General features: G+C 35.3%; 2 protein-coding genes across 2 annotated transcripts in view; one reads left to right on the top strand and one right to left on the bottom strand.

Annotated features, from left to right (window-relative positions):
* LOC150096984 (uncharacterized) overlaps positions 1-8,150 on the bottom strand; it is a 103,145-nt gene extending 94,995 nt beyond the window's left edge. The window contains exons 1-2 of the mRNA XM_090408479.1: positions 8,076-8,150; positions 1,362-1,396 (exon numbers count right to left, since the gene is read on the bottom strand). The gene's annotated coding sequence lies outside the window, so the exon portion shown is untranslated. The remainder of the gene's footprint in view (positions 1-1,361; positions 1,397-8,075) is intronic.
* Positions 8,151-8,393: 243 nt separating this feature from the next.
* The window catches only part of mRpL3 (mitochondrial ribosomal protein L3), a 122,445-nt gene continuing 109,317 nt past the window's right edge, over positions 8,394-21,521 (top strand). Inside the window, exon 1 of the mRNA XM_090408424.1 lies at positions 8,394-8,520. Within this exon, the coding sequence (XP_090264550.1) occupies positions 8,426-8,520 (95 nt within the window). The 5' untranslated portion in view covers positions 8,394-8,425. The remainder of the gene's footprint in view (positions 8,521-21,521) is intronic.

The raw sequence follows: 21,521 nt of genomic DNA, 5'->3' as shown, positions 1-21,521 counted from the left end.
GCACAGACTGCAGATCCAAATACAGTGTAAAATAGTTATCCGATGCAGATGTTGACCAAATATGTGAAAATAATTTAATCAGAACTGAAGTTAACATGAAAACAGAAATGTTGGTCTAAAGATAAACAGAGAAAAAACTAAAATCATGTTTAATCATTTTGTAACACACCAAAAAACATAATAATAGAAAACAATTTCTTGGAAAGAGTCTCTTCAATATACATACTTAGGTCATCTCATTGATCTAAACTGTGGACTCCAAAAAGAAATAAATGGAAGAGTTCAACTTGCCTGGAATGCATTCAGAAAACTGAAAAGCATTTTTCAAAACAATGATGTCTCACTCTGTTTAAAAAGGAAGACACGTTCACTGCCAACTACGAGTATACTCGTAGTTGGTATATGAGCATCACAAGCCAACTATGAATATACTCGTATGACGCTTACCGCCGGCAACAAGATTACTCGTACTGACCTTGAAGAAGTGAAAGTGCTTGGCGTGGGGAGCGTAGCAGCAAAAGTGTGTATGCTCGTAGTTGGTATATGAGCCTCACAAGCCAACTACAAATATACTCGTATGTAGATTACCGCAAACAATGAGATTACTCGTACTGACCTTGAACAAGTGAAATTTCTTGGTGTACGGTAACAAACTATGCCCAAGGAGAGTGGCAGTTAACCAGTGTATACTTCCAGTCATCTCATATGGTTGTGAAACGTGGTCACTAACAAAGGCAGTGGCAAATAAATTAACAACAATTCAAAGAAAAATGGAGAGGTTGATGCTAGGCATCACATTAAAAGATAAGCGAAATACCTGGATAAGAAGCCATACTCGCATCACTGACATCATTCTTTACCACAAGCGACTAAAATGGAAATGGGCCGGACATCTATCCAGAAGAGAAGATGAGCGATGAACCATAGTAACGAACTGGATTCCCAAAGAAGGGAAATGAGGCCGAATTGTCAAATTTTGTTGGGGAAAATTGGTCAACCATTGCCAAGAACAGAGAAAGGTGGAAAGAAGTGGAGGAAGCCTTTGTCCAGCAGTGGACAAAAAATGGCTGAAAAGAAGAAGAAGTTAACTGATAATTATCTTACAGATGTGCATTCTAATAACTTGCAATGACCTAACTTAAAACATTATAACTTTCACAGAATCAGATAGTCTTCTATCTCTGCCCATTACAAAAACATTGGTGAATAATAATGTTCAATAATAATTGAAGAATCTTGGTAAAATCTACATTACTTATATAATAAAATAAGCTATTACTTAGCATTCTTAGTGGATGCTAAGGAAGTGTTTTAATAACTGACCAGATCTGTATGCATAACAAATATATGTTGATACTCACCACTGTTCAATTTTTTGTAGGCAATTATCCAATCCCTAGTAAAGTAAATATAATTATGAGTTGACATTATAAAATTTAATAGTAAAATTTCATAGTACTAATTTTAAAACCATTTAAATTAATAAAAATTACCATATATGCAAAAACCATTTCATTGTTTTCAAAGAAAAACAATGCAATGGCTTTAATAAAAGTAACATGTTAAAATTATTAATATTAAACCTTCAATGAATTAAAGACTCACTGCAGGAAGTCAACACTCTCATACAAAAAAGATTATCATATTGTGCTTTAAACCCATTCACAGTTTCTACACACACACATACACACACCAATCTCTCAGGCAATGCATTCTACTCACCAACTACTCTCCTGCTCCTTTGCTCACACACTCCATATATATCTTCCAGGATAACCTCTTGTTCTGCAAATGTCTCCTCTAATGTATGAAAATTCTTTTTCAGATTAATCTGGTAACAGCCCTTCACTAACTTATGTTCACTAACTTATTCACAAGGCTCAGCAAATCGCATTCCTTTAATCTGTCTTCGTATCCCAGATTTCATAAATCTCTAAACTCTAATATATCATCATCATCTCAAAAATGAGATATCTTGGAGATATATCATCATCTCCAGGTGATTTGCACACAGTAGTGTATATGTAAAGGCCTTATACAAGAGAACCACCTATTTGCCTCTACACATGTCAATGTCCTCCTCATAATCCCTAAACTTCAAGTCTTTGCCTGCCATCAGATCTTTCACCTCTCCCAACCTCCTTCAAACTTTCCTAATTAATTATATACTTTGTATCCCATCCTTACCTACCAAATTTCAAAACCTTGCACTTTGCAATACTGAACTGGCAACTCCACTCACCGCTTATTCAGATCTTCTGGCAAGGCCGCAACAGACGCTACTCCTCATAATTGTCCACAACTTTCCATTATCAGCAAACAGCTAAATGTCTCCAGTTATGCCTGTCCAAATGTCATTAACATACAAGTTAAACAATAATAGTCCCAAAAGAGATCACTAGTGACCCTCCTCTTTTGGAATGTCACTCCTCCAAACACAACTCACTGATACCTAGCTGAAAGCAAATTACCTATCAGATTCACTAATCTATTAACCAACCCAATTTACTTATAAGCTTGTTGTGTGACAATCTATCATAGGTCTATGAAAAATGCAACTATATATGCATGTATACTTGAAAAATATATGCATCTCCCCTGCCAATGAATCTGTCACCATGTTGTGATATATCTAGGCAGATTGCTTATGTACACTGATTTCCATAAATTAAGAAACAAAGAGAAAAATCATGCTAACTCAAAAAACTGTATGATGAATTTTTATGCAATTCGGTGAAAAGCAGTATGATATGAGATGTGAAAGAAACATCCATGAAAACTATAAATTAAAGATGCCAAGAAATTATATTCTTGATTTCATGCTTTATCCACATGTAAGCAAACAAAGTTTGCATATGAAGTCTCTTCATGACTGGGTTATTTGTATATACAGTATAGGCTAATGACTTCACATCAATTGCCTTAGTATCCCATAATGAAATGCACATATCCTTGCAGACATGTAGAATGATATACATTATGGGAAGGGCCACTACCGAGACTAGTTTCGACCTTTATTGAGGTCTCACCAGTAATAGCCAGACTCAGAAGCGATACCAAAATTGAAGTAATGCAGAAGTCATATTTCTATATACAAGTAGCCAAAAGGTGTCACACATTATTAAAATACCCTGGATTAGAGATAGATTTCACTTGGTTATACTATAAAGATGCCAAGAAATTATATTCTTGGTTTCATCCTTTATCTAAGTGTAAGCAAACCAAGTTTGCACATGAAGTCACATCACAACTAGGCTATTTGTATATAGAAGCTAATGACTTCACATTAATTGCCTTAGTATCCCATAACGAAACCAATAATATAATTTCTTGGCATCTTTAATTTATAGTATAACTAAGTGAAAAAACTTTCAACATGCATGAAAACTGTAAATAGCTTAATTAATATTTTAATTAATAAATTAATATAAATATAATATAATTTAATATAAATTAATTTATCAGTAAATTAATTATTTAATAAATAAATTAATATTTTAGTTCAGTATCAAATGGATACATGACAACAATCGTCAAAAACAAAAAATCAAAATGGGATTGTCAAAGTGCCTCAGTAAGCAATGTGGTCACTTCCTCAGAGTAATTCAGCATTCACAACAATGTTTCATACTGTTTATAATGGTGTTCAGGAGATCAGTTGGTAACAACCACCATTGCTCCCACAAAAGTTATCCCAAGTCACTCAAGGTTTTCGGATATCGAAGACATTGGTTCATGAGTGTTGTTTAATGATGATGAGCATTATTGTCTTGTAGAATAAATGTCTCCTCTATTGCACCTGCATATGAACAAACATAGGGTTCCAGGACATCACCTCTATAAGTTGCAGCATTCATGGTTCTGCTAGGAATCACATACAGGTCAGTGCATTCACAAAACAAGATGCCTCCCCAAACCATCACACTACTTCCACCATTAGTGCCCCTTTCACACATGTTAGACAGATGATAACATGTCCCTGTTCCCTCCAGATCACAGCAAGCCTAGCATCTCTTTGTAGAAAAAAAAAAAAAAAATTTTTTTTATGTGGCTCCAACACCCACAAAAGGTTTATTTGTAAACCTATAGTATATTCATTCATACTGTGGGTGGGCTATGGATTATTTTTTTCTATTTTTATCAATTTTATGTTTTTTTTTGTTTTTGTTTTTTGTAATTTAAATTTATTTTTGCATAGTCCGGAAACCCTACTCTAGAGACCAAACACAGAACTTTTTCAAGCCACTTCATGTGCTTCCAATAAGCCATGTAGTGGTTTCACATTGGACAATCATCTCCCACTTAAAGGCAATCATAAACATCCATGCCGACAGCGAATTCAAACCTAGAACCTGTTGGTAAGAGAGCAGATATGCTTACCACTTGGTCAACCAGGCTGGCAAACTGGACCTCGTCTGTGAACAATACTGACTCCCACTGATCTTGGATCCAGCTGACATAGAGCCTGGTCCATATCAAACATTCTCTCTTATGAACAGGGATAATAGCACACAGACTACCAGATACCTAGCATACAGGTCACCTTCGTGAAGCTTTTTGCACACAGACACAATAGAAGTAGATACCCGTGTTTTATCCATACAATAATCATGTATGGAGTGAAAGCTGGATTATTAAAAAGAAAGACAGAAAGCAAACTTATTCATTTGAATTATGGACTTAAGACTATTAAAAATCATATGAACCACAAGAATGGTTAATAAGAAAGTTTTAGAAAATATAAAGACAGAATGCTCTTTGCAGGCAACAATCACTAAACAGAAGATGAATCACTGAAAACAGGCAGTTATGTTGGGGATGGCACAGAACAACACCACCACCACCTGACCTCACTTTAAAAACCCACATAGACAATCACAGAGAGTAATGCTATTATCAGCCCAGTTCTGAATCACAGCCCTCACCAACCTCTCCAATATCTCAATCAGAACTTCTAGACTTCATAAAATAATAAATAAATAAAACATGTGCTGAGGTTGCTAAGATTCCATTCACATAACTTTTATAAAGTATGTTGTTATAACTGTTCTATTTTATTATTAGTACTGTTGTTGATCTCTTACTGTGCCTAATTTATAAATTAAACTTTATCATAGTTATGTATATACAGGAAAAAACACAGTATATATATAGAGTTCGGTACTATCTGTGGTTTCAGGTATCCGCAGGTTGTCTTGGAATGTATCCCCCGCAGATAAGGAGGGACTTCTGTACAAGGAGCAGTCGGTGATTTACCAATTAAAAAAACTGTTGCCACGTGCTAGAAATTAATATTACCAAATATTATTAAAAACAATTTTTGATGGTTACATAAAATAATCTCCCAAACTTTTGAGAGAGAGACAATTGTTCCAATTCAGATTTGGCTGATATAAAAGGGCTTCACAACTTTCTTTGAAAAGCCATTCATATTTCAACCTGCTTCTATGGAGAAGACGAACTTCATCCTACCAGATACTGTGTTTAGTGTCAATACTATATTGTGCCAGACCAGACTTATGAGGTTGAATGTATTCAATATAATATTTATGTTAATTAATTCTTTTTTCCACAGAACTGCATGTCTACCCAAAGTATATCAGATTACATTCACGAGGTATCTGGTAAATGCCAGCTAATGATAGAGGTGACAGTTTGTCTTTTGTAGATGGCTGTTCTGTGGAAAAAAGAATCAATGAACATCAATATTTACTGACTGCCATTTTAGTGGAGGAATGAACCAAAGTGCCTATGTTCGATCAACACTTAGGAGAACAACTTAGCCAGAACATTGGGTAACTGATGCAAAAGATTATTATTATCAGACCTCCAAGCAGCCAAAAGACTTCTGGATGACTGCTGTCTCTCTCTCTCTCTCTCACACACACATACACAGCTCATCAAACTTTAAATGCATTCAGCATCTCTGCACCACCACCACCATCTCAGGCAATCATTCCAATCACTCACCACTCTCCATGCAAAAAAATCTACTTCTCACAACCCTCCTTATACAGCTTTTAAGGATGGGCTTTTCTAATTCCCTGTCTCTCCATTCTATGAAAAAACTTAACCCACTTAATCTGCTAATAACCCCTTATGAACTTATCCTTTCCACTAAACTCTGTAAATTGCATTTCCTCACCTTTCTTCATACTCAGTGCTCCAGAGACCAGAAAGCAGACCTTAGTCAATTCTCTCTCTCTATAGACCTTTTCCAATATCTCTTAATTGTGAAAACCAGATGACCAAATCAGTACATAGCAATCCATCCAGCTTGGTCGAGCTTATACAATAGAATGATAATCTTCTTACATCTATACTTCATGGAAATAATTCATTATGCCCTCCTCACAATTATGGCAATACATCCCTTAAATTTTAGGTGTTTATCCACCATCACTCCAGATCCTTCATCTCCTCTATCAACTGTATAGTCTGCCTCTCATCACTGCTTCCTGAATTTTAAAACCTTACACATTGCAACACTTTGAACTGGCAACCCCAGATGTACTGAGGATGGTAAAAGTGAGAGCCTATGAATATTTGGGCATTCATATGATTTCTGCAACAGGAATGCACATACAACAGCCACAAAGCCATTTTGAAAAAATTGAACAGCCACCCATGTTTCATAAAACCTATATTTTTCCAAACTTCAGTATACTGTTCATTAATTTTTAGCTTAGCCATGATTGCACAGCAATCTGCACTTTATATATATATATATATATGATATAAATACATGTATGATTTTGTATCATATCAACCTAAATTTTATATTCTTGCAAGGCCAGGAAACACGTATATCAAATTATTATTATTATTATTATTCAGCTCCATGGAGTCAAAAGACTCATCATGGGAGGTCCTTCTTAGGAAACACAAAGTCTATCATACCACTCCTTAAACTCATTGACCATTCTCGCTCTCACCACTCTATCAGGCAATGCCTTCCATGGTTCAACCACCCTCCATGCAAAGAAACCACTCCTCACCCTCTTGCTCACAGCTTCCTTTCGTAACTTCCAGGGATGGCCCTTTGTCATCAAATGTGAGAAAAGAGATATATATGATGCAGTAATGAGTCACAGAGCAGTCGAACAAAAAATTCATTCAAATCAATTAGCAGGAAAGAAGTCTAATTTGTATATTTATTTTACCTAGTTATTACAGGTTTTAATGTGCTTCCTTCAACAGTTCTTATGAGTTTCACATCTAATAAAGGATGAAGTGAGGCATCCAAGATGTCAATAAATAAAAAAAAAAAAACATAAATTTTTTTTTTTAAAATTCCTGCCCTTTAATTTACAAATCATTCTCTTTCAGATGCTTCACTGCATCCTTCATGAGCATAGTTCAAGCTTCCACAAATACTGCAGAAGCCTGAAAGATAATATATAAAGTTTCCAATTCTTACAGGTCAAGCTAATCAGTTCAACCATTTGTACATGTTAAAAGTCTGACTTTTTACATACTAGCAAACAGGTGTCAATGGTATTGCATAGTGTTTCATTCTTGAGTTAAAATATATTATAACGTGACTGTTCTTTTTTAGAAATATTTCTGCTGTTGTTTATTTTCCTTCTTTTTTACAATAATCTTCATAGGAAAGTTTTTGAAAAGTAGCATAATTTCACTAGGTGGCTCATTTCACTAAAAACTCTCTTCTGCAATATGCCATTGGGTTAAAGTGAAACCACATAGGAATCCAATACACTTTCAAAATAAATAAAGTGCACATTGTATTTAGAAATATTATCTTCATTTCGAAAGCAAAACTACACTAGGTCAGAAACGAGTGTAGTTACTGTTTTATAATTATCACAACATATCCGGAACACAGCATGGATGCTTCATGCTATACCGGATACAACATAATAGTAAATCTCTTGCTGACTTTCAGTTTCCTTGCCTCTGTTCATTGCAGAGATTTACTCTACAAACGTATATCATTCATTTGTTGCCTATATACACTATGAATAGTATGATAGAACAATATCAAATTGGAAACGAAATATTGACATAGCTTGTTTTTAATTATCTATATACAAACAAATGACACCTTTTCATACTCTTGCTTTAATCTCAGTAGATACTTTGGATCCATTCTCAGAAGAAATAACAAGAAGTATTTCAAAACAGCGCAAGCTAACCACGCGCCTCCATAGCGACAGTAGCCATTTTAAGAAGTTCGGTGATAATTTTTAACCTATACAATAATCCAAATCATATTTTTAGTATAATATCAGAAAATATATAAATTAATATTTTATATTATTTCATATTTATCTGGGTAATATTAAATGCATTTTCTTTGCAGTGACATAAGTCTTGCAATTTAAGTCAACAACTGCGGTATTAACGACTACAGATCCCTTACACATGTTTTTATTTACGTTACAGGAATTTAGAATTAGCTGTTATGGCATTTCGTGTAGGCTACTGTGTTTCTAGTTCCTTTTCCAGTATATTTCGCTTTCAATATCGCATAGCATGTGATAATAATTCCATTGTTGGGTGAGTTGATATTTATTATTATTGTATCTCCATGGAGTCCCAGGACTCGGGTTTTCACAACCTGCGTTTTCTCCTCTTAAGATCGGCTCACTCAGCTTCAGTCGAGGGAGCCTATCTAGCTCATTTAGTATCGATGATGGTCTCTAGCTGACAAGACCTTAGTTCGAAAACCCTTATATGGACTTTTCATTTGAGGGTGAGCTAGCTGGTCTCGTGGAGGTGCATGGCTTCTTTTCCCGAAAGCTGCTGGATTTCCATGACAGTCCTCAGAAGGACACACGTACTTAACCTTAATACGCTGGCCTCATTACCTTAGGTACTTTCACATAATTTCACAACAACACTCTTCAGTTGAAAAAGCTTATATGAATATTCCTTATGGCATGATGAAAATTGAATCCGGAAAATTGCTTACAGAAAGCTGCATCACATGTCATTCTACCACTGGAGGTGATATTTTGGGAAAAAAAAAAAAAAAATCTGTAGCCCTTCAGTTTGATGCCTTCGAAGGACTCATTTGTGGGCAGATATTGAGGTTAGATCACTGTAGAAGTTATGTTTTTTACACTGATATTTGATTTATGGGTTTAATGACTTCTGCATTGATTTAACCTCAGTATCTTACTGGGTCCAACTCCCACAATCAAATAGATCTGCATAGCAGCTCTACCCATAATGTAGTAGCATTTCATACCCATTTAGATTGGGTGTGCTATCATGTGGCTTATGCAATATATATATATTATATTATACCAAGCAATTTCATATGAAATTGGTTTTTAATCCTATTTCCCAAGAATGCAGACAAGAAAGTCATGTTTGCGTCTGCAAGTACTGCAAGTCTAAGGTAACTGAACCCTAAGGTAGTGCCAGTCGAGGCAACTTGTGGTAAAGGTGGATAAATTTCTGATCACTATTCTTAGTCGTCTCTAAAAATTCGGATGATCCCTAGGCTACTCAATTGTGGGTGAAAGACCGTCCATCTCAGCGTTGGCTCCACTCAGTGATGGCCTTCCACACTCCACCACCACCGAGCAGAACCGCTCATATTCCGAAGAAAAGCATTCACCGACAAAGCCCCTCACTGGGCCGTGCCGGAGAACACTTTTCCCAGAGACTCAAATTGCTCCCTTAAGGCAAAAACCTTAAGAGAGCAAACTCATAATAGCCCTCCACCGGTTTCAACCTTTATTGAGGTCTCGTCAGTGGGAGCCAGACCAGAAAATGCTAAGAATGAAGTAATGCAGAGCTCATGTATTTTACCAAAACAAGTTACCAAAAGGTGTTTTAACCTTATAAATAAAATCTCAGGATGAGAGATAGATGTAGAAAATTTTAACTTGGGTATATATTATATATTCAAGATACCAAGCAATTTTATATGAACTTGGATTTTAATCCTATTTCCCAAGAATGCAAACAGACAAGAAAGTGGCTCCCATGGATGAGACCTTTGTTGAGGTCTCGTCAGTGGGAGCCAGACCAGATGAGATCTCAACAAAGGTCGAAACCATTGCCTTTAATGTTTAGCATCATACATCTCTGCAAGGGGATGTGCTTGACATTAGAGGAAAAATACTAAGAATAGTGATCAGAGCTTTATCCACCTTTACCATGAGTTGTCTCGATTGGCACTACCTTAGGGATCAGTTGCCTTAGACTTGCAGGCGCAAACTTGACTTTCTTGTCTGTTTGCCTTGGGAAATAGGATTAAAAACCAAGTTCATATAAAATTGCTTGGTATCTTGAATACATAATATATACCCAAGTTCAAATTTTCTATATATATATATATATATATATATATATATATATGTTAAAGATACCAAGCTATTTTAAACCTGGTTTTACTCCATTTCCCAAGTAAGCAAACAGACAAATATATAAGTCAAGTTTGCGCCTGCACGTAATGCAAGTCTAGCTGACCCTGCAGCTAGTGCAAGACCAAGGTAACTCATAGTAAAAGTAGAATAAGCTCTGATCACTAATCTTAATATTTACCCATATTGCAAAGCACATCTCCTGGAGGAGATGTATGATGCTTTGTATTAAAGGCAAGGGGCCACTACCCAGACTGGTTTCGACCTTTATTGAGGTCTCATCAGTGGGAGCCAGGCTACAAATATATCAAGATTTTAGTAATACAGAGCTTATAAGTATTTTACCAGAACAAGTTACCATAAGGTGTTTTAACCTTATTAAATAATCTCAGGAGGAGATATAAATGTAGAAAGTATTTTACCTTGGGTATAATAAATGTTAACGATACCAAGCTATTTTAAACCTGGTTTTACTCCATTTCCCAAGTAAGCAAACAGTAACAAAACTTGACTTATATATTTGCCTGTTTGCTTACTTGGGAAATGGAGTAAAACCAGGTTTAAAATAGCTTGGTATCTTTAACATTTATTATACCCAAGGTAAAATACTTTCTACATTTATATCTCCTCCTGAGATTTTTATTTAATAAGGTTAAAACACCTTATGGTAACTTGTTCTGGTAAAATACTTATAAGCTCTGTATTACTAAAATCTTGATATTTCTAGCCTGGCTCCCACTGATGAGACCTCAATAAAGGCCAAAACTGGTCTGGGTAGTGGCCCCTTGCCTTTAATACAAAACATCATACATCTCCTCCAGGAGATGTGCTTTGCATTATGGGTAAATATTAAGATTAGTGATCAGAGCTTATTTTACTTTTATTACGAGTTACCTTGGTCTTGCACTACCTGCAGGGTCAGCTAGACTTGCATTACGTGCAGGCGCAAACTTGACTTATATATTTGTCTGTTTGCTTACTTGGGAAATGGAGTAAAACCAGGTTTAAAACAGCTTGGTATCTTTAACATTTATTATACCCAAGGTAAAATACTTTCTACATATATGTATATATATCATCATCATCATGTGTATTTAGGCCCAGCATGGCTTGTTCCGGCCTTAGAAGTCATCATTGAATCGTTTAAGAGGACGTCCTGGTTTTCTTTTTCCTAATGGAAGGCTTGTTTTGGTAATCTTTCTGTTTTCATTCTTTGAACATGTTCCATCCATTTATGTTCATATTTTTTAATTTTTTCTATTACTGGTTCTTGGTTTAATTCTTTCATTAATTCTTCCATTTATTATTATTATTCAGGCCTCCAAGGAGTCAAAAGACTCATCGAGGGAGGTCCTTCCTAAGACATAAGGTCTGTCAAGACTCATCGAGGGGAGGTCCCCCCCCCCTGAGAAACACAGTCTATCATACCACTCTTTAAACTCACTGACCGTTCTCGCTCCCACCACTCCATCAGGCAATGCATTCCACGGCTCAACCACCCTCCACACAAAGAAACCACTCCTTACCCTCTTGCTCACAGTTTCCTTTCGTAACTTCCAGGGATGGCCTCTTGTCATCACTCCTTCCCACTGTTCAACCAAGCGAAAGAACTCCCCAGTGTCAACCCTGTAATCACCTCTCCTTCTTCTATCCACCAAACTCTGCAGTCCACATTCTCTCAGCCGATCCTCATAACTATCCTTGTACAGTCCTGAAACCATCTTTGTCATCCGTCTTTGTATCCTTTCCACAGTTAATTTATCCCCTTCAAATCCTGGGGACCAAATCTGAGAACAATAGTCCAAGTGTGGTCTGATCAGAGACTTATACAATGGAATGATAACCCTCTTATCTCTGCAGGTCAGTGTCCTTCTCATAATAGCAGCAATCCTCTGTGTTACCTGCACCACCTTTGCAATATGTCCCCTAAACTTCAGGTTTCTATCAATCATCAACCCCAGATCTCTTGTCTCCCCTACTTCCTCCAGTATAACTCCTCCCATAGAGTATGCAGTATCCCATCAATGTTTCCCAAACCCCAAGACCGTACATTTTGCTGCATTAAACTGACACCCCCATTCATTTGCCCATCTATCTAGCTTATTTAAATCCTCTTGCAGGGCTACCACATCTGCACTATTACTAATAATCCTCCCCAGCTTCACATCATCCGCAAACAACTGAATATCCCCCTGCAATCCACTGGCTATGTCATTGATATAAAGGTTAAACAATATAGGTCCTAGTACTGAGCCTGTGTGACCCCACTTGTAACCCTCTGCCTCCTGGAAACTACTCCACCATACACAACTCTCTGATACCTATCAGACAGCCAATCCTGAATCCAGTTGACCAATCTGACATCCAGACCCATGTGCTTCAACTTAAATATCAGCTTATCATGTGGCACCCTGTCAAATGCCTTCACCAAGTCTAAGAAAATTGCAGTATATGCCTTTCCCTCATCTAATGTTCTTGTAACTTTATTATAAAAGGCTAGCATATTGCTAAAACAAGAGCGTCCTTTCACAAATCCATGTTGATTCTCACAGATAACATTACCCTCATCTGCCCAATGCTGTATACGGTCCCTCAACTACTGATGACACACAGACTGGCCTATAATTAGACACTTCCAGTCTGTTACCACCCTTATGCAATGGCACTATCTTACCTTCCTTCCATTCCCTGGGCACCTTTGCCAAAGCCAGACTTTCATTGAAAAGCCACGTTAAAGGCACTGTCAATTCCCTAGCACATTCTCTCAAAACTCGTGGTGAAATACCATCCAGTCCCACAGCTTTACTGACATCCAGAGCACTCAGTATCTGAAACACACTCTCCTCCTGTACCTCCAGACCTCGAACCAGTCCTATCCCTCTAGCATTAAAACTGACTCCTCTAGGATGAAATACTCCAATAAAGTGTTCATTGAACAATTCCACTATGTCCTCTGCATCAGTCACTCTATTCCCATTTTTATCCCACAATATCATTCTTCCACAGTCATTTCTCCTCCTACTGGCCACATAGCTAAAAAATTCCCTAGGATTTTCTTTGGATCGTAGGGCCAATCTCCTCTCATATTCCAGTTTCGCTTTCCTTACCACACTAGTCACTCTTCTGGCCTGTGTCTTATATTCCTCATGCATCTCTTCCATAGCCTCTTTTTCGCATGCAATTCCTGCTTAATATTGTTTGTCATCCACTTTACTCCAAATTGCGTCCTCTTCTTCACTCGTGGTATACAACTTACCATTGCTGATAACAAATATTCTTTCACAATTTCCCACGCACTAGTGATATCCCGGCCTTCCAATTCCTCCCTATATACTTGTGATAGCTTTTAGGATATTATTTGGTATTTGTCTTTCTTTTAATATGTTAAATAATATGTTTCTTTTAACTTTGTCAAATGTTTTTTCAAAGTCAATAAATGCAATATGTGTTTCTAAATTGTATTCTCTTCTTTTCTCTATTATTAATTTTAGGCAAAAGGCCAGGTCTATACATGATCGTCCTTTTCTAAATCCATTCTGTACTTCTAAAATAAAATTTTTGGAATATTTCATTAGTTTGCTATTTAAGATTCTGCTATATATTTTGTAACAGGAATTTAGTATACTGATACCTCTATAGTTTTTAGGGTCATCTCTATTACTTTTTTAAAGATAGGAATCACAATTGCTTTTTTCCGTTCTATTGGGGGGGGGGGAATACCAGTTGATTAAATTTTATTTAAAAATAATAAAAGTCTTTCTTTGAATCTTGTTCCTGCGTATTTATATAATTTTGAACCTAGCTTATATTCTCCAGGTGATTTTCCGTTTCTTGTTTCTTTCAGGCTGATTTCTAATTCTTCTTTAGTTATTTCCTTTTCATTTTTGTTAATTGTTTGCCAGTTGTCTTTTTTAAAATATTTGTCTGTCCACAGTTCTGTGTAGTAATTTAGAAATTCTTCTAATTTCAATTCAGTGTTTACTTTTATGTTTTCTTTGGTATCTGCATTTAAGTGTTTCAAAATCTTATATACATTGGGTCTTATTTTATATAAATCATGTTCTAAATTAGAAACAAATTTGTTCCATGATTCTCTGTCTTTTTCTGACTTCTCTTTTAGCTATGGCTCTTATTCTTTTATATTCTATTTCATCTTCTAATCTTTTACTGTTTAACCATTTGTGATAGGCTTCTTTTTTCTTTTTGATTATTTCTTTGATTGTATCATCCCAGATCTTCAGTTTTTTCCTTTTATTGAATTTTTTGGCCTTTCCTAAGCTTTCATTTGCTGCTGCATTTAGTATCAGTTTTATATTAAGAAATTCTATTTCTACATTTTGCTTTATTTTATCTAGATATTGGTTAATTCTTTGTTCATATAGCCATTGTACATTTGTGTCATTCAGTAGTCTAGTTTTATAAACAAATGTTTCAATTTTTCTTTCTGTTCTTGTTACTTGTAGCCATTTAGGTGGTAATCTTAATTTTATTTTAACAAGGAAGTGGTCACTGCTTATTTCATATCCTCTGTGAACTCTAACATCTTGTGAAAATTTTGATGTCTTTTCATTAATATGAAATAATCTAATATTGATTTCCATCCTCTTGCTGCCCAAGTATATTTATGTATGTCTTTATGTTTATAGAAGGAATTCATTATTTTTAGGTTATTATAAACTACAAAGTCAATCAATTTTTTACCATTGCTGTTTAGAGTATATTCTCCATGTATTCCTATATTATTATTAATTTTTGTGTTTCCAATTCTTGCATTTAAGTCTCCTGCTAAAATTAAGTAATCATTTTTATTTATTTTATTATATATGTTTTGTAGCTGATTATAAAAATCAGTATTATCCTGTTCTCTTCCTTCTTCTGGGGCATATAAACCAATTATTGTTAAATAGCCTCTATCTATTTTTATTCTAGCTTCTATTATTCTTTCATTCCATAATTTATAACGTTTTGTTTTGAAAGGGAGTTATGAATCCAAATCATGACTCCTGCTTGTGCTCTTTGGTCTCTGTCGACTCCACTGTATATTACATTAAAATTTTCGGTTCTCGTAGTTCCTTTTAATTTCTTTTTTTGTTTCAGTGATTACTGCTATTTTAAAATTTCTTTCATTTAATAATTGATCTAATTCTATTTCTTTATATGCTATTCCTCTTACATTCCAGTTTGCTATGTGTATCATATTTTGTCATTTCCATTTTTGTATATACATATCAGTGGTGTCGCATGCCCATTTAGGTTGGGTGTGCTGTTGTGTGGCTTATGTGCCCCGCACTATAAAATTCACATAAATTCGTAAATTTATATTAAATATAAATGCATTTATTTTTAATATCAGTATGAAAGTTTTAAGAGTGCATAGCGCATCAGTGCTCATCTTAATTGGGATAACTCTGAATACTTTAATTTATCAATTAATATAATTTTTAAATACGGAAATCATAAAAGTCAAATGAACAATGGCAATGCTTCACTTGCACTGTTTATGTGAGGAGCACAAAGGGTTTATGCTGCATGGTGAGATTAGATTACCATTGGTAAATACTAGACTGAGACACAGATAATTTGAATTTTGACATGATTTTTAAATACAGCCATATAATACACACAGAAATCGGAAAAAAGTAATCACTTGGAAAAATTATTATTTTTCTTATTGAACCAAAGAAAAGCTGAAATAACATGTTTTACTTACTTATACACAAGTTTCAATTGACTATAATCATACAATCTGCAAAAGCTCTGGAAGAAAATAGGACATTCAGTAGACTATCAACACTGTTTCCCATTGTAAATATGGGAAAAACACGTTATAAATTATTTATAAAAAATTAAATATTAAAAACTTGTCTATATCAGTGTCCTAAACACATCAGCTTACACTTCAAGCACACAAAACACATGAAACTCAGAAAACAAAAACGGCAACTAACGATAAATGACAATGTTCAATTGGATTGTTGACACAATAATCAATCAAAGCTGCACACCTTTCCTCTTCTTAAGGGTTTAAAACCATTAGAACACTAAGAATTTGATCTGTTGCACCATCTATACATTTATTTGCAGGTGTCCGCATCTGTGACAGCCCACCCTGGCTATTAACGTGAATGTGATGCAATGTTTACACGTCGAAAAGTGTCCTCTTCGTAAAGCATTAATATATTGTGTTTAATTTTAGGAATCATGTAAAGCCAGGAAACAATTAGGGGAGTCTTTAACAGGAATAAATGCAAAAATATACATTGCTATTCTGTGGGTATGCACCGCACACCTAGCAAATCCGGAATATATGCCCCTGGTGCATTGCATTATGAAATATTGAGGCAGTTGATATTTAATCAACAGAATCTATCTAGAAATAGACCAAAAGAGGTAGAAAGGCTTATGTGTTGGTAGATCATGATTAGTTTATTTAATGGTTTAAATTCATGTCATGAATAATATACAAAAAAATAATAAGAAAATATTTATTTAACTTATTTGCTGGTATTATTCCTTCAGAGCTTAAAAAAAAAAAGTTTGTAATGCTACACAGACAGCAACAATTAGTCAACAGTGAGCAATCATGAGATCAAAGAATGGTAGAGGATTGGACACTCTGGCATACCATGATTGCTAACCTCCAAATTGGAGAAGCTACTTAAGAAGAAGAAGAGAAGTTTAAAAATTGTAATAGACAACAAAAGGAATTAAAGTCTTAATTGGTGCCACCTATTGTTGGATAAAGAAAGAGAGTCATGAGTATTAATTTGATCTTAAAATAACCGTCTCCCAGATTTTTGGTAAATTGGTAGAGCCATACTTGTTGAGGTTTGGTGAATGTTTTAAAGCTACTGTTAATTCCAAAAATAGTCTATTTGACTTATGACTTCAGTATAGCACTTTGTTTTTTTCATTTAATCCTGTGCAAAGGTAAAAATAAAGAGGCATAGTCTATGGACTAATAGATTATGTCAGGACTATGACATGCTATAACGATGGTTCTGAATGTATTTTTATTTATTTATTTATTTTATTTATTTTTTATGTTATTTGAAGCAGATGTCAACAGTTATGTCCTGTTTGACCATAGTAAGCCAGGTCACAAGTACAGTTCACTTCGTATGCTCCTGGATATGATAAAGGAGAGACTTGCTAATTTGATATGTGGTTCTGGTGTCTGTTGAATGTGTTGAAGAAATCAAACCAAAGTCTCTGACATCATAAGAAGAGTGAAATATTTGAAGTGGGAATGAGCTGGCATATTGCTCAAAGACAATATCAACGATTGACAAAAGAAGTACTGGATTGGATTTCGCGAGAGGAAAAATTACCACAACCTCTACCTAAATCATGGTGGATTCATGATATCATCAGATTTGCAGGAGTGACATAGGAAAGGAGAGCCATCGACAGACAGTTTTGGAGTAATCTTGGAAAAGCCTTCAGCCTGCAGTGGATCAACAATGGCTGATGATGATTGTGGTAATCAAAGCAGACAAAGTTAACACTACTGTGATACAAGATCTTTTACAAGATCAGTCTACATACTATATTATAGATTGCAATCCTACTAACTCACAGAAGAATAAAGTTCATAAATTACTGAAGAAAGCCACTTTGTGGCTTAAAGAAACTGTGAACAAATGCAAACCTTTTCATGTAAGGCCACCCAGAATACATAGAGCTTCAAAAATTCACAAACAAAATTCATCCCTTTGCCCAGTTGTGGATAGTATAAACAGTCCTACATACAATCTTGCTAAATGTTTGGATAATCTTGTTTTGGAGTAATCCACATTGATCCACTTCAGCCTGCAGTGGATCAACAATGGCTGATGATGATTGTGGTAATCAAAGCAGACAAAGTTAACACTACTGTGATACAAGATCTTTTACAAGATCAGTCTACATACTATATTATAGATTGCAATCCTACTAACTCACAGAAGAATAAAGTTCATAAATTACTGAAGAAAGCCACTTTGTGGCTTAAAGAAACTGTGAACAAATGCAAACCTTTTCATGTAAGGCCACCCAGAATACATAGAGCTTCAAAAATTCACAAACAAAATTCATCCCTTTGCCCAGTTGTGGATAGTATAAACAGTCCTACATACAATCTTGCTAAATGTTTGGATAAATTACTAGTTCCTTCCCCTACCTGGTTTGTTAAAGTCACATTTCACCCCGGACATATTGGAATTATTCAGATTTATAGTACATACTGGTTATCTGATTATTTCACATGGAAAGGGAAGACATATAAACAACTAGATGGGGCAGCCATAAGTTCTCTCTCAATACAGCCACTCTCAAACCAGTGGTTTTGCTGCACTATGTTGATGATGTGCTTTCTATTTGGCCACATGGTCCAGACACATTATACATTTTTAATACATTGAAATAGACAACACCTTAAAATCCACTTCACAATGGAACATGAATCTAATGTCTGTCTGCTTTTCCTAGATACATTAGTCACATGCCTTCCTAGTGGTTTAATGTCTCTTTCTATTCATAGAAATCCTACACATACTGGAAGATATTTGCACAAATAATCACACCATTATCCAGCTCATCCATATGGTATCCTAAAAACACCAACTCACAGAGCCAGAGCTATCTGTTCTGATGATAATTCTTGTGCCACACATTTTTTAGCTGATGGCTATCATCCCCAAAAAACAGAAAAATTACTAAATGTTCACCCCCCCCCTCAGAAAAAAAAAAAAAACCTTCATTGCCTAATACACAAGACCGCAGAAAAACTGTTACCATCCCATACATTCAGAGCAAATCAGAAAAGATATTCAGAGTGCTTAATAAAGATCAGCTCTTCACCACATTTAAACCATATATGAAATTGGCAACACTCATTCATTCACCTAAAGACAAACTCTCTCTCCTTTATCACATTCAGAAGTATATGAAGTGCCACGTACTTTTGACTCAGCTTACTATCGACAGACAGGACAAACTGTTGGCATCTGCCTCACAGAACATTAAAAAAAAATACATTTGGCACCATTGTTATGGCAAGTCCAGACTAGCAGATGCCTTGGATATCCCTTTACACAGAATCAAATGGAAAAAAAAAAAAAAAAAGAAACAAAAGTGCTACTCAGAAGTCATTATAAATCAGAGAGACTGTTTGGGATCAGCAGCAGCTTTAAAACACTCCCAAACCTTAAAAGTATGGCTGTATCAATTTACCAAAAGTTGGATAAAGAGAGAGTTAACACTCTCTTTTTCGAGCAATTAGGTCTTTAGTTCCTTGTGTTGTCTGTTACTTTTTAAACTTGTCCTTCTGTTGACTAATTGTTGCTATTTGCATACCATTATAAATGTTTTTTTATGCTCTGAAGATGCTGGGGATAACACCAAGAAAATATCAGCAAATAAGTTAAATAAATATTAATTATTTTCTTATTATTCTTGTGTTGTGAATTTAAACTGTTAAATAGAAATAGACTAGTTGCTAAGATACTTTATGCACAGATTTGCTTGCTTATACTTGGGTATAGGATCAGAATAAGAATATAATTTCTTGTCTAGTATAATTTACTTTGTAACCAAGCAGAAAAATTTGGTATAAACTTTCAGTCTTTCTTTATAGGAGCATTTTCCCAGACTTGTCATGTCTTGGTCACCTACTATTTAAACATTAAATGAAAACATTAGATGAGGGAATGGATTTGCTTTAAGGGTACTACCAATTCTTATCCATTAATTTAAACACACACTGATATCCCATTGAAACCCACTGCTGGTTTACATGAAAATTTTAAATAAATTTTTAGATAAACACAGTAGTGGATTTAAATTAAAGATGTCAAAAAATTATATTCTTGGTTTAATCATTTATCCCTTCCCATAATGCATAGCATTATACACACCTGAAAAGATGTATGCTTTGCATTATTCAAAGCATCTTCCCACTGATGTCACTGACATTTATGTAGAGAGGCTGAATAAGAGAAAAGTATGAGTGTGGGTATGTAGACTGTGCAATATTCTGACGGACCATGAGGTGCATAAATATGAGTAGGGAACATGCCATTGTAACTGATACGGCAGTTGAAGATTGTGCGAATGTTTAGAGAGTGTGTGGAAATGATAGCAAGAAAAACGTTCGATTGATAATAAAGGGAGCGATAATGACATTGAAAAACAGAGCGAAATTAACAATAAAGTGGGCAATAATGATGTTGAAACACAGAGTGCAGTTAACGGTAAGGCGGCAAGCAGGGTTGACAGCAAACAAGTGTGTGTGTGTGTGACTGACAAAATAATGAGAGTGAATGATAGCGAAAAAGCAAGAGTTGAAAGCTGAGTTGATGAAAATGAGGCAGATACTGAGTGTAACGAAAAGAATTGGAGGTATGTATGGAAGAATGAAGACGATAAAAACAAATGTTGTCAGTATGAAAAAAAAAAGGTAACAAAAGACCCACAAGTATGGTGATTTGATTGTTAGAGGTGTGGTAAATGAAAAGATGCCTGAGGTTTGTTTTCCAGGAGGTAAAATGAATAGTGATTGAGGCTTTGGATATGAGGAGATAACAAGCAAAGTAGTTAGGAAGATTGGGAAGAGTGATAGTAAATGAAGGTAATGTAGAGATCCTGCATGATGACTTAAATAGTATGGGCAGAAGTAAATGGCTACCAGTTTAATGTGGTAGAAGAGATCACAAGTTGTGTATACTATATTGATGGAACTGAACTCCAGGAAACTGATGAGGCCAGGGACTTGGGTGTGATTGTGGACTGAAGTTTAGAGGGCTTATCATAAAGGTAGGAAAGACTGTCATAAGGGGGCAACATCTGAACTGTTGAGCGCAGGTATGGTCATCTGCAATAATTGTGGCATGTTTATGGAATGCTCCTTATGAAAATTAGGATGCTAATTCATAATTAACTTATAATAGAAGCAGATAGTTATTAAAGGGATTTATAGGATTAATACGAAGAACTTTTTTTTTTCATTACATGGCGAGAAGGAACAGGTTATCCATTGAAAGAGAATATGAGTGTGTTAGGATCTTTTGCTTGCAGAGTGGTAAGTGGGTTGCCAGAGATGGTTTAAGGAGGGGTATGGTAGGGCTTCCATGATGATGTACTTCATGGAGATATCTGTATAATAATAAATCAGTGTTAGGAACATAACTTTCTGTTCATCTG

This window comes from Typopeltis vanoorti, chromosome 18 (genome assembly GCF_054136105.1).
Source record: "Typopeltis vanoorti isolate ZY-2024b chromosome 18, IOZ_Tvanoo_1.0, whole genome shotgun sequence".
Lineage (NCBI taxonomy): Eukaryota > Metazoa > Arthropoda > Arachnida > Uropygi > Thelyphonidae > Typopeltis > Typopeltis vanoorti.
This window is presented reverse-complemented; position numbering and strand designations above follow the sequence as displayed.